Here is a 13712-nt window from a genome sequence, read left to right on the forward strand (position 1 = left end):
TTCATTGTTCAAGTTTTTGTATCTGTACAGTTTTAAAACTTTATAATTAAGCTGTCTATATTTGTAGAACCTTTAATTGTATAGTTGCTCTTGCTCATTAATCTTTGAATAATTTTTTTTTATACTAACTTAAATGCAGAGTTCGATAACAATAAATAGTTCAAAACTGGTTGACCCGGAAGTAAAGTTGAACCTGGGGTCGCAGTTACCCAAGGTCAATTGTTTATGCCTAACGAGTCATTTACTGAAAAAAGGAAAGAACATAAATGAAATCGGCTGGGTACATGTACTTTTCAAGATTTTGTGCTGCAAAGAAAAAACTCACTAAAAGCGTTTAAATACCTTAATTTGACATCTGATGACGCCACAGTCACAAACATGTAAACTGCACCAATAAAGTATCTAAACACTTACAAATGGTCAGATTTATCGGAACCTAAAATAGTATACAAAAAAATAATTATTCATTTTTATTCACCGTTAATTTCTGCACATGTTGACACCTATTGTGTTCCGCTACGATGTTGTTTGGTGGTTTTATGGGCACTTGAGTGGCTTAAGGTCGAATTTCAAAAGTTGCAAAAGCCCCTATTCATCCCAATTCCAGAAGGGAACTCTCGTAAGCATCACACACAGACAAAATCAAGACAAAAGACACAAACTCGTTTCGTTTACTTGACCATGAAATTTACTGCCGTATCTTTAACTCTAAAACTGCTGATATCCTGTCCTCAGTTCTTAGTGTGTCCTCCATCACTGTCCTGAACGCCAAGGAGTAGTGTTCTCATACTCCCAATGAGACCTCTGATCTGTCCCTGGTCAATCCCCTGCCATTTCCTGATCAGGATGCGTCGCAATCCCTCGAGAGTGATGTCAGGCTAGATGGACTTGTTCACTTTCTTCTGCGCAGAATTCACCATCGGACGGCCACTCCTTGGCAGGTCGTCCACATTTCCCTGAGTTTGGTAACGATTCCACCATTTACTGACCGTCGCTGATAACATTCCAACTTGATGAGCTGCAGCTTGAATCGACATATCGGCTTCTATCAAACCAACGATCCGTCCTCTTTCCTGTTTGGTCAGTTGAGCCATCTGTCCTGTCATCTTGAAACACCTTTCCCTGTCTAACCATATCAAGGAATCTGGCTCTTGACCCATATTGATCTATGCCTCCCATTGTTGGCCCCTTTGCTTGGTTACTGACAATTAATGCTGTATGTTCATCGCAACCGATTTATCCAACACGCGACAAAAACAAAATCATTTGTAAAAGGCGGGCAAAAGAAACGCTGATCTTACTCGTCACTATCAATGATTTAGCTTGAATAGGGGCTTTTGCAACTTTTGAAATTCGACCTTAAGCCACTCAAGTGCCCATGAATCCACCAAACAACATCGTAGCGCAACACAAGATGTGTCAAAATGTGTAGAAATTAACGGTGACTCGGAAAGAATAATTATTTGTTGGCACACTATTTCAGGTTCTGATATATCGGACCATTTATAAGTGTTTAGATACTTTATTGGCGCAGTTTATTTTACATACTAATAAATTTGATATGGTACACAATGACATGTAACTTATCTCAATCCATGGCCTTTTTTATAAAAACCCTGTTAGAACGTACGTGTCTTCCCTCTCGGTTATGATTTTATTTGACGCTTTGCCGTGATTACACGATTGCACAATCAGTGATTGTCACATCGTAATTTACAATCCAGCCAGCGCAAGGTGTTCGATTGGTCTGTTCATCGTTAATTGTCGTGTACCTCAGCTTGCGGTAACACCATGTGTGTATCTTGCTAGGTGGCAGTTTGTTCTTAGAGAACTGTCTTGCTTAGTTCTACTACCGCGGAGTAGATTGTTCGGGTGTTCGGGAGAATTCTCAGTTCTGAAAAGAACTCTCCTGCTTATATACTTTTACCTGGGTGGATGGTAAAGAAATATGCTTGGACTACTACTTTAACTTATATGATCGTAATTGACTGAACTACCGCGGAGTCAGTTTTTGGATCGGTCTCTATCAATCAAACAGGTAAAGGTAACAGTCAATGGTCGGAACTTAGTGCGTGAACTTGTTACACAGTCGAATGCTAGGCAGTTGGGCGCGCTTTTGAATTACTATAAAAAGTAATAGTGTGAGATTCAAATGGCGATTGGTTCTGTTGCATCACGTGTTTACGCTTTTTATGCTAGTTGAATATATATATAGTTATTTGGGGGAACAAAATCACATACAAATAGTTATTTCCTTTTAGCTGTGCTCGTTATTGCAGAAAAAAAAAAATGGTGGGGGACACAATGTCAAATTTCCCCCGTGTATTTGACAACCTTTATCATGAAATTCAAATATTGCACTGTGTTAGACCGAACCCTGTGACCATATTGATACATTCCTAAGAAATCAACAACTAGTTATCCTAACGACAAACCTTGGTTTGACGGTTCAGTGGACAAGGCACTCCGCCCAAGGGACATGGCATTCAAACGAGGGGATAACGCATCTTGGAAATAGGCGACGCAGTCAGGAAGACAAAACGCCGTTACCAGGGGCAACTCGAGGACGGTATATCTTCTACCAACTCCAAAGAAATGTGGAAGAGTTTAAATAAAATGACTGGGTATAAGCCCAGCCCCCGATTTCACGAAGCGCTGCGACGCGTCGCAAGTGCAAGTTGCGACCAGTTACACGTCGTAAGTTGCGAACTCGTCGCAGCCGCGACGTGTCTTAAAGGTCTGCGACGCATCGCAAACCTTACGATGCGTCGCTACTTGCGATGAGTTTCGTGAAATCGGGGGCTGGTCCGTAGGTGTAATATCTAATGATCCGTTATTGCCAAAACCAACTGAATGAATTTTATGCTCGTTTCGATCGCCCTTTGGACAGGACAACAATTCCTTATAGCGATGACCTTCTTCCCCCAGTTAAGGTTTCGTTGAACGATACCCGCCGTGTCTTGTCCAAAGTAAACGAGAGGAAGGCTCCTGGTCCGTATGGGATTTCCTCTTGCCTTTTGCGATCGTGCAAAAATGAACTGTGTGACATTCTCTGTATTATTTTTAATTGGTCATTGCAGATTTGTCAGGTTCCTAAGGTATTTAAACATTCATTTGTCATTCCTGTGCCCAAGCGTAGACCCGTTTGTTTAAATGAGTACCGACCAGTTGCTTTGACGTCAATTGTTGCGAAGTGTTTAGAGTCTCTGGTACGGCAATATATTTTAGCTAATACTCCACCTGCTCTTGATCCTTATCAGTTTGCTTACAATAAAAACAGATCAGTAGAGAATGCAGTGTCTCTCGCATTATTTAATGTAACTCGGTTTCTGGATCAAAAAATGCCTTATTATGCCAAACTTTTATTCAATGATTACAGCTCGGCCTCTAACACGATTTCGCCTTTTAAATTATATGACACGTTGACTCTTCCATGGTTAAATGTTAATCTTTGTAAGTGGGTTTTAGACTTTCTATTGGATCGTCCTCAGATTGTCAGAGTCGGAAATAATTATTCCAAACCCCTGGTTTTAAATACCGGGACGCCACAGGGTTGCATTTTGTCTCCTTTGCTGTACTCGTTATTTACATACGATTGCGTCAGTACGTCAGCCAGCAATTTTATGGTTAAGTACGCTGATGACACGACTGTATGTGGATTAATTAAAAATGACGAGATATCGTACCGAAATGAAGTACAATCTATTGTTAACTGGTCAGAATTAAATGTCAATAAAACACAGGAATTTGTTATTGATTTTCGCAAAAATCCTGCAGCTTTTGCTCCCTTGGTCATTAATGGTTCTGAAGTGGAAATAGTAAAATGTTTTAAATTTCTAGGTGTACATTTATCATCTGATTTGAAATAAGGGACGTAATGCAAATTCAGTTGTTAAGAAAATTCAGCACAGAATATTTTTCTTGAGATGGCTGAGAAGCTTCCACGTCAGTCAGCCACTTCTGTTGAACTTCTACCGTGCGGTGATTTAGAGTGTTTTGACAAAATCAATGATCGTTTGGTGGGGCAATGTAACAGCCGATGACCGGAAGCGTATAAGCCGGATCGTTTGCACAGCTGGTAAAATCATAGGTTGCCAACTTCCATCACTTGATGAACTGTACCTCTCTCGAGTTAAAACAAACGAGCCCTCTCTATAGTAGATGACCAGTTTCATCCAGCACATTCCCTCTTTCAGCCCATGGGGTCTAAGAATCGTTTTCGTTCAATTAAATCTGGATCCAACCGTACTTTGCAGAGTTTTTATCCCAGAGCTGTTTGTGTTCTAAATGACAGGTTTTAATCATGAATGTCTATTCGGGATTTTAATAATATCGTACTATTTTTATATTTCGTATTCACCTGTATATTGTAATACTTTTCAGATTTACTTTTGTAAATGGTTAATTTTTAGTGTAATTTGTATATAACATAATATTTTAAGACACGCACAACCAAAACGAATTTCACTCTACTAATAAAACAATAAAACATTATTCTATTCTACTATATTCTGAGACTGTTTTCTCAGTGGCCGAAAATTACACCACAAATCATCTAAAATGAAAAATCTACCCGGGCCCTGAAGCAGGCCTGGACCCCAGGCCGTAAAAAGCTTCGCGTACCGCACGAGCATGTTCCATCTTTAAAGACATGCTTGAACGAAAATGTCAAGTCGTGAACCTTTGCTGAATTCCACTTAACATGTTTTCGATGAATAAGACAATCGAGTCATATGATTATAAACAGGTTTCAATTGGGTAAAAAAAAAAAACAATCATTTTGTATGCCCTTGTCCACAGCTTTTCTGCGAGATTTGTGGAAAGCCCCGTTACGTTATCACTTCTTAAAACGTCATGAGTAGATAAAGCCGCTGTGTTGCAGCGTGGATGTATACCAAAGCAATCTCCCACAAATGACGTCAGCGGCATTGTCCTTTAACGCCCGCTCTCAACGGCAGAAGTGTTTTTAGTTTTTCAAAAACCTTTAGGTAGTAAGGGGCCTGACTGTTTACTCGATAATTACGAAAAGTTCACAAGTGTACACATATCCAAATAACATTAAAATGGTGAACAAGTTCATTATAAACATGTAAAAATACAACTTATGTTGAAAACATTCCTCTCAGGTAGCTGTTTAACATTGTTTTTCTCCCACCGGTGAATATATACTAGTGGGAAACGAAAGTGGGTTTTGCCTACCCAAGTTTACGTCTTGCACACGGCAGACAGTACACGTTTTGCACAAATTCACCCTCGTGTGAAACGTTCGATCGGAACATGAAGGTCGGACCATTTATGATGGCTATATAAATATCCGTCTCAATAAGGATAATAGCGACTTTTCGTTTTCGACGACGGGTGGTTCTGCGACGTTTTCAAAACAATGAGGACTCATCCCATGTACAGTCGTATAAAGTGAGGGACGACCGTCCTCAAAGCCGACGCATGCGCAGATGACGCCAAATGTCATCTTTTCCGTCGCAGAACCATCCGTCGTCGACAACGAAAAGTCCCTAATGAGTATCGACCAAGAGCCGTTATTACGCTACTGCCAAGGTATTTAAAGCCGTTGGACCCTTTCGGTTCGGAATTTTTTATAATTTTTTTTTTTTTTTTTTTTTTTTTTTTTTTCACATATTTACAAATAATTTACAGGGTTTACAGAAGGCAATGGTGAAAGACTTCTTTTGAAATATTATTCCATGAAATGCTTTTACTGTTTGAAAAAACATCAAAACAATATAAATTCTCGTTAACGAGAATTACGGATTTGTTTGAAGCACATGTCATGACACGGCGAAACGCGCGGAAACCAGGGTGGGTTTACCGTAGTTTTCTCCCGACTCCGATGACCGATTGAGCCTTAATTTTCACAGGTTTATTATTGATATAGAAGTTGTGGTACACAAAGTGTGGGCCTTGGACAACACTGTTTACCGAAAGGGTCCAATGGCTTTAATGATTGTATATGGGTTTAATAAGGAGGCTAGAATTGTTAGACCGGATACACATTATTTTCCAAGTTCTGACTCGGTGAATATTGAGTTCATACAACTTGCCGTAATTTCATGTTGTATTTCTTGAGGGAGTAATATTGGCCTGTCCAGTATTTCCATGTTATGCCCTGTCCAAACGACACGTCTGCTTGTTCGTAATATTCACCATTTGGATTAGTGTGATGGCACCCACTGTACCACCATGCACCGGTATAGAACTCAGCACAGTTGTAAGAAGAAACTGCATCATTGTCTTTGTCCTTGGTTGTGAATGCACGCCCATTACTAAATGCCATTGAATCACCTGCTGTACTCTGAGCATCATATGAACCGACATGGAGAGTGTACTTATCACCTGTAACAGCAAACTCACCGTAAGAGGCCCAAGCTCTGTTAGACTGCCAATCATCCATATCTACTCTGAGTTGCCATTGACCCGATCCAGTAAGGTCACGCAGGATATCATTCCCTAACCAGAACTCATTATGTAGATCACCAAACCCAGATTGGTATTCAGTCCAGTTACGGTAAAAGTCAACAGAGCCGTCTTGTCTCCTCTGGAACACGATCCAGCCTCCTCCATCTGTCTCCATATCACAGTAGACATGTAACCCATCAGTCAGACTTATAGGAAAGATTGTGTATAAACCATTGATTCGGTAACCAGCTTGATACAACTCCTGGCAACTACTGTTACTTGTAGTACTGGGTTGTGAACATGACAGAGTATCCACGTTGTCATCGTAGAAGACGCTCTCTTGAATCTCAGCAAAGTTATTCGGGCTGTGAGCTCTGCTGGCATTATTCAGCACACAAATGCCTTTTATGGCGTGATAGTTGAATGATGCACACTGTGGATCCATAGAGCAGTCTCGCCCACAGATCACAGGAGAAGATACCGTCTTCCACTGAAACACATGATTCAGTAAGGCTCGGTTTTCAGCAAGGTAGAACGTTTCGATGAAGCGTTGGTTAACACTGTGGCAGGTCTTTACCACCAAAAGCAGAACAGATATTATGATCATCACTTCCATGGTGATTGTTTGTGGAATCTTTCTAATTTTTTTTTCTTGTCAGAAACGTAGAAAAGTAAAAACGTATTGTTACTGTTCCTCCTTAACTGTCGGTTGGAAATTGCGCTGACAGTGATAGCTTGTAGTCGACGGGTCAAATGAACCAAATATTTGGCTGCAAACTGTTTGTAGGCAAAAGCTCTGGCCATTGACGTCACCGTTTCCACAGCAACAACAGAAAGAGAGGGGGGGGGCAATCAACAAAGCTTGGAAACAAACGCCTGACGTCGTGTGTTGTGGGTTTGATTTGTTTGTGTGTACTGTTCCCGCTAACGACTGACCTGACTCTCTCTCGAGAGTGACTATAAAACGGCTGCCTTTTGAAAACTCTGACAGAAGCGTTCTATAATTAGGTCTCTTGTTTTTACTTCCTACCCATGGTTATATGGCGAGTATTCACCATCACAATGGACCGATATTCAAGTTGCGATGGACGTGTGAACCATGCAATCAACTTACATTCATAACTACCTAAGACAATTAAGTTATCCAATCTGATTGGTCCAGAGGGAATCACGTGGAGTGTCAAAACGGATGACGTAACACCAGTAAAACGTGTTGAATAACGGTGTCAATTTGATTGTTCATACAGTAAAAAAAGAAATTCTAATTTTGGCATTTGTGATGTGTGACTTTGTCTCATTCTTATTTACATGGTCAAGTCCAGCAACATGTAATCATTGTAACTGTGGTATTATTTTAAAGAGGAACAGTTCAGCTTTGCAATGATATATACCATACACAAAGAGAGTATTAAATAATAACAAATATACTGGATTGAAAAAAAAAAGGCCTTACTTTGTGTAAGCAGTTTAGTTTAAAATACAACATTAATACAAATGCAATTTTACGGAAAACGACATCTTAAAAAGGGTAACACAAAAATATAACAATAATTAAACCATTAAATCAAACGCCTGTTCGAAAAGAACAGGCGTTTAAGCCATTGGACCCTTTCGGTTCAGAAAAAAAAGTTTACAGATTTACAAATAACTTACAGGGTTTACAGAAGGTAATGGTGAAAGACTTCCCTTGAAATATTATTCCACGAAATGCTTTACTTTTTGAGAAAACAGCAAAACGAGAATTACGGATTTATTTTAAACACATGTCATGACACGGCGAAAGGCGCGGAAACAAGGGTGTTTTTTTCCGTTGTTTTATCCCGACTCCGATGACTGATTGAGTCTAAATTTTCACAGGTTTGTTATTTGATATAGAAGTTGTGGTACACAAAGTGTGGGTCTTGGACAACACTATTTACCGAAAGGGTCCAGCGGCTTTCATGATTGTATATGGGTTCAATAGGGAGGCTAGAATTGCTAGACCGGATACACATTATTTTCCAAGTTCTGACTCGGTGAATATTGAGTTCATACAACTTGACGTAATTTCATGTTGTATTTCTTGAGGGAGTAATATTGGCCTGTCCAGTATTTCCATGTTATGCCCTGTCCAAACGACACGTCTGCTTGTTCGTAATATTCACCATTTGGATTAGTGTGATGGCACCCACTGTACCACCATGCACCGGTATAGAACTCAGCACAGTTGTAAGATGAAACTGCATCATTGTCTTTGTCCTTGGTTGTGAATGCACGCCCATTACTAAATGCCATTGAATCACCTGCTGTACTCTGAGCATCGTATGAACCAACATGGAGAGTGTACTTATCACCTGTAACAGCAAACTCACCATAAGAGGCCCAAGATGTGTTTGACTGCCAATCTTCCATATCTACTCTGAGTCGCCATTGACCTGATCCAGTAAGATAACGCAGGATATCATTTCCCAACCAGAACTCATTCTGTAAATCGCCAAACCCAGATTGGTATTCAGTCCAGTTACGGTAAAAGTCAACAGAGCCGTCTTGTCTCCTCTGGAACACGATCCAGCCTCCTCCTTCTGTCGTCATATCACAGTAAACATGTAACCCTGCAGTCAGACTCATAGGAAAGATTGTGTATAAACCATTGATGCGGTAACCAGCTTGATACAACTCCTGGCAACTACTGTTACTTGTAGTACTGGGTTGTGAAAATGACAGAGTATCCACGTTGTCATCATAGAAGTGGCTCTCTTGAATCTCAACAAAGTTATCCGGGCTCTGAGCTCTGCTGGCATTATTCAGCACACAGATACGTTTTATGGCGTGATAGTTGAATGATGCACAGTGTGGATCCATAGAGCAGTCTCGCCCACAGATCACAGTAGAAGATACCGTCTTCCACTGAAACACATGATTTAGTAAGGCTCGGTTTTCAGCCAAGTAAAACGTTCCGATATTACGTTGGTTTTCACCCTTGCAGGTTTGTACCATCAAAATAAGAACCAACATTATGATCATAACTTCCATGTTGAATGTTCAATGATTATATTTAAAAAAAAAGAGACTATGTTCCTTATCTGCCAGTCACGGTTGTTTTTCTTCTATAAATATGAACAGTCAAAGTCTAAGTCACTAGATGTAAATCGTCGGCAAACCCAGGCTTAGTTAAAACAGGAACTCTGTTGATCCACTCGTTTTGGCACTGCGAAAAAGAGACTGTTGTTTTACGGATTGACTCCAACCACCCAAGTCCATTGGTGTTTTGGCCGACAACACACCGGTTACCATAGAAACTGTGATTTGATTTAAAGTCGTCGTTGGCTGATAATTCAATAATGAAAATAGTATTCGCCGTGAACGTTCAAGCTACGTCAAAAAAATTAAGGAATTCTTTGGTCCGCGAACAAAATCGCTGATCCATGCATGCCATAAATCACGCCATAGAGCTTTTCATTCCGCACTAGTGATACTCAAACGAGTAATACCTATTTAAGTTAGGCCAATCTTGCTACGCTAATTAATCACGCAACAAAGCAATTAGTTCATAAATTACTCAGCCATTGAGGCACAGGATCGACTTAACTGTACACTTTAATTACGCGGTCAATAGGCGAATTATTTATGGAACACTGAGCAGACTAGATTTACGTGTACACACATATTCCTTATTAAAAACAAAGCAGTTTAACTGCGGTTCTCTGAATAAATATATAGTGTTTTTGTTTGTTATTGAACGTTCCGGAAGTTTAGCCATGCATTCCATCCATTGAGACTTCATCTTTGTTCTCTTACAAACAGGCAATTCGTACCAATACTGAGGTTTATACTGCGTCTTTATATGTATTAGTGTTACATGTGTTTTTTGTTTAACATCATTTATCATTGTTTTTCAAACTGTGACGATAACGTAAAAAGCAAACACATTGTATACCTATTTTCTGTATATTTTGTCCCAAGATTAAATTAAAGCAATGGCATGGACGGTAATGAGCGTGAAGGCTATACTTGTCACATGAGTTGTAGGACTCGGGTCCATAACGCGGTATCGAGTCCGTCCTAGTCACAATTTACGTGAATTGCACTTCACTCGAGTTACGTCGAAGTGTTGCATGAAAACAATAATAACTATAAGCACAAGTTTTGATTATAGCGTTGACGTAGAAAATCAATTTATCACTTAAAATGAGAATTACAGGTTTTAGTAAAAACCCTAAAAATGCTGGATGCACGCCATAAAGCACAAGCTGCTATGTTCCGCACGATTTGTTTCTTGTTAATTATTTATGGATCTTGTGGACAGAAAACGTATTCCTGAGTGACGACAGACCTTAAGACTGGTGATTTAATGTGCTGTTTTTGGTAAAAGATAAGATGAATGGATTGTAATAGGAAAGATTGATCTGAATATTTGAGGGCAAAATTTTACATCAACCGCTGACCAGTGACGCTACCAGTGAGTGTGTGTGGTACGCATCATTTGCCAAGTTCTGACTCGGTGAATATTGAGTTCATACAACTTGCCGTAATTTCAGGTTGTATTTCTTGAGGGAGTAATATTGGCCTGTCCAGTATTTCCATGTTATGCCCTGTCCAAACGACACGTCTGCTTGTTCGTAATATTCACCATTTGGATTAGTGTGATGGCACCCACTGTACCACCATGCACCGGTATAGAACTTAGCACAATTGTAATATGAAACTGCATCATTGTCTTTGTCCTTGGTTGTGAATGCACGCCCATTACTAAATGCCGTTGAATCACCTGCTGTACTCTAAGCATCGTATGAACCAACATGGAGAGTGTACTTATCACCTTTAACAGCAAACTCACCGTAAGAGGCCCAAGTTCTGTTAGACTGCCAATTTTCCATATCTACTCTGAGTCGCCATTGACCTGATCCAGTAAGGTCACGCAGGATATCATTCCCCAACCAGAACTCATTCTGTAAATCACCAAAACCAGATTGGTATTCAGTCCAGTTACGGTAAAAGTCAACAGAGCCGTCTTGTCTGCTTTGGAACACGATCCAGCCTCCTCCTTCTGTCTCCATATCACAGTAGACATGTAACCCATCAGTCAGACTCATAGGAAAGATGGTGTATACACCATTGATTCGGTAACCAGCTTGATACAACTCCTGGCAACTACTGTTACTTGTAGTACTGGGTTGTGAAAATGACAGTAGATCCACGTTGTCATCATAGTAGACGCTCTCTTGAATCTCAACAAAGTCATCGGGGCTGTGAGCTCTGTTAGCATTATTGAGCACACAAATACATTTTATGGCGTGATTGTTGAATGATGCACAGTGTGGATCCATAGAGCAGTCTCGCCCACAGATCACAGTAGAAGATACCGTCTTCCACTGAAACACATGATTTAGTAAGGCTCGGTTTTCAGCCAAGTAGAACGTTTCCATATTACGTTGATTTTCAGCCCGGCAGGTTTTTACCGTCAAACTCAGAACCATGATTATGATTATAACTTCCATGATGAATGTTCAATGATTCTATTTTCAGAAAAAGAGATAACATAGTGCGTTTATGCTCCTTATTGACTGTCGGCGGAAAATTGTCCTGACACTGAGAGTTAGTCTTTACCACATACAGATCAAATCAACCCAGTTTGTGGTTGCAACTAATTTTAACGCAGTAACTCTACCCATTGACGTCACTGTTTTGACAGGTTTTGACAGCAATAAATGAGAGAGATCAAGAGAGGCATCAAACCCTCATTCGTGGCGACAAACGCCTGCATCACCTGCGGTTGGTTTCGATTGGTTGTACTGTTATCGGCCGAGATTAGATGTAATAATTACCTTTATTCGTCCAACCCTTCCAACATTTCGATTTTTAAATACCGAATGGCTTCATAATATAATCAGCTGCCACTCCAACTACCTTGAATCGAGACTACCAGCACTGCTTCTAATTAAGCCTTGGCAGTAACATTTCTATAGTTTAGGCTCATTAGTTTGTTTCCCTTTAAGACACTGGACACTTTTATTAATTGTCAAAGACCAGTCTTCTCACTTAGAGTATCTCAACATATGCACAAAATAACAAACCTGTAAAACTTTGAGCTAAATCGGCCATCGAAGTTGCGAGATAGTAATGAAAGAAAAACACCATTGTCACAGGAAGTTGTGTGCTTTCAGATGCTTGATTACGAGACCTCAAGTTCTAAATCAGAGGTCTCGAAGTCAAATTCGTGGAACAATATTGTTTTGTTTTGTTTAATACGTTACTTCAGAGGGAGCCGTTTCTCACAATGTTTTATACAACCAACCTCTCACAATTACTCATTACCAAGTTAGGTTTATGTTTTTAATTAATTAAGAGTAATTACCACTAGTGTCCAGTGCTTTTAATATCCAAACATAGGCAAAGTAATTACCATCGTACTGGTCATACTTTGAGGGTTCAGCTGGTCGTGTGGACCGCAAAGTCAATACTTCCAATGTAATACTTTTAGGTATCAGAAAGGGCCATTCAAAAAAGTCGATATTAAAAAAAAGTTCGATTATTTGTTGGTGTGGAAATTGTATTGACTCGGTCAAAATCTGGATTGTTAAACGTTGGTTTGCTAAATAATATACCAATAAGGACATAGTAAAGCCATCCAGTAAACCATACATTTCAGATTAAATGTCTCCAACATGTTGTTTTCAATAGTTTGTCCTGGCTTTAATGAAAAACTATTGCAATCGAGTCGGGAATGATAACAATTTTGCCAGCTTGTGCTGCTGGGTATGTTGTCTATTTTTATTTGTTTGTTTTAATATTATGTAGCAAAGCAAAAATCTAACCTCTGATTTTGCAAAGCCCTAATATTAGTCAAAACATAAATTGTATTAGTATATGTAATTTCTGAACAGAACCGAAATGTTCGTTAGCCAACCCATCCACGGATAAAAAAAAAAAAAAAAAAAAAAAAAATTCTTTAAAGGCAGTGGACACTATTGGTACTTACTCAAAATAGTTAATGACATAAACACTTACTTGGTAATGAGCAACGAGGAGAGGTTGAGAGTATGAGACATTGTGAGAAACGGCTTTCTCTGGAGTAACGTATTAAACAAAACAAAACAATATTGTTCCACGAATTTGACTTCGAGACCTCAGATTTAGAAATTGAGGTCTCGAAATCAATCATTTGAAAGCACACAACTTCGTGTGACGAGGTGTTTTTTATTGTATTATTGTTTCGCAACTTCAAAGACCGATTGAGCTAAAATTTTCACAGGTTTGTTCATGTTTGCATATGTTGAGATACATCAAGTGAGAAGACTGGTCTTTGACAATTACCAAAG

General features: G+C 39.5%; 1 protein-coding gene and 1 pseudogene across 1 annotated transcript; both read right to left on the minus strand.

The window, feature by feature from the left end:
- Positions 1–6046: 6046 nt before the first annotated feature.
- Positions 6047–7030, minus strand: LOC139942591 (ryncolin-2-like). The gene has a single exon (XM_071939449.1). The coding sequence runs from the start codon at positions 7028–7030 to the stop codon at positions 6047–6049; it is 984 nt and encodes a 327-aa protein (XP_071795550.1).
- A 1412-nt stretch (positions 7031–8442) lies between these two features.
- Positions 8443–9426, minus strand: LOC139942592 (microfibril-associated glycoprotein 4 pseudogene; annotated as a pseudogene).
- Positions 9427–13712: the final 4286 nt, after the last annotated feature.

Source organism: Asterias amurensis, chromosome 10, assembly GCF_032118995.1.
Source record: "Asterias amurensis chromosome 10, ASM3211899v1".
Lineage (NCBI taxonomy): Eukaryota > Metazoa > Echinodermata > Asteroidea > Forcipulatida > Asteriidae > Asterias > Asterias amurensis.

Excerpts from the sequence above, each read along its gene's own strand:
- LOC139942591 (XM_071939449.1), bottom strand. The coding sequence starts at position 7,030 with ATGGAAGTGATGATCATAATATCTGTTCTGCTTTTGGTGGTAAAGACC.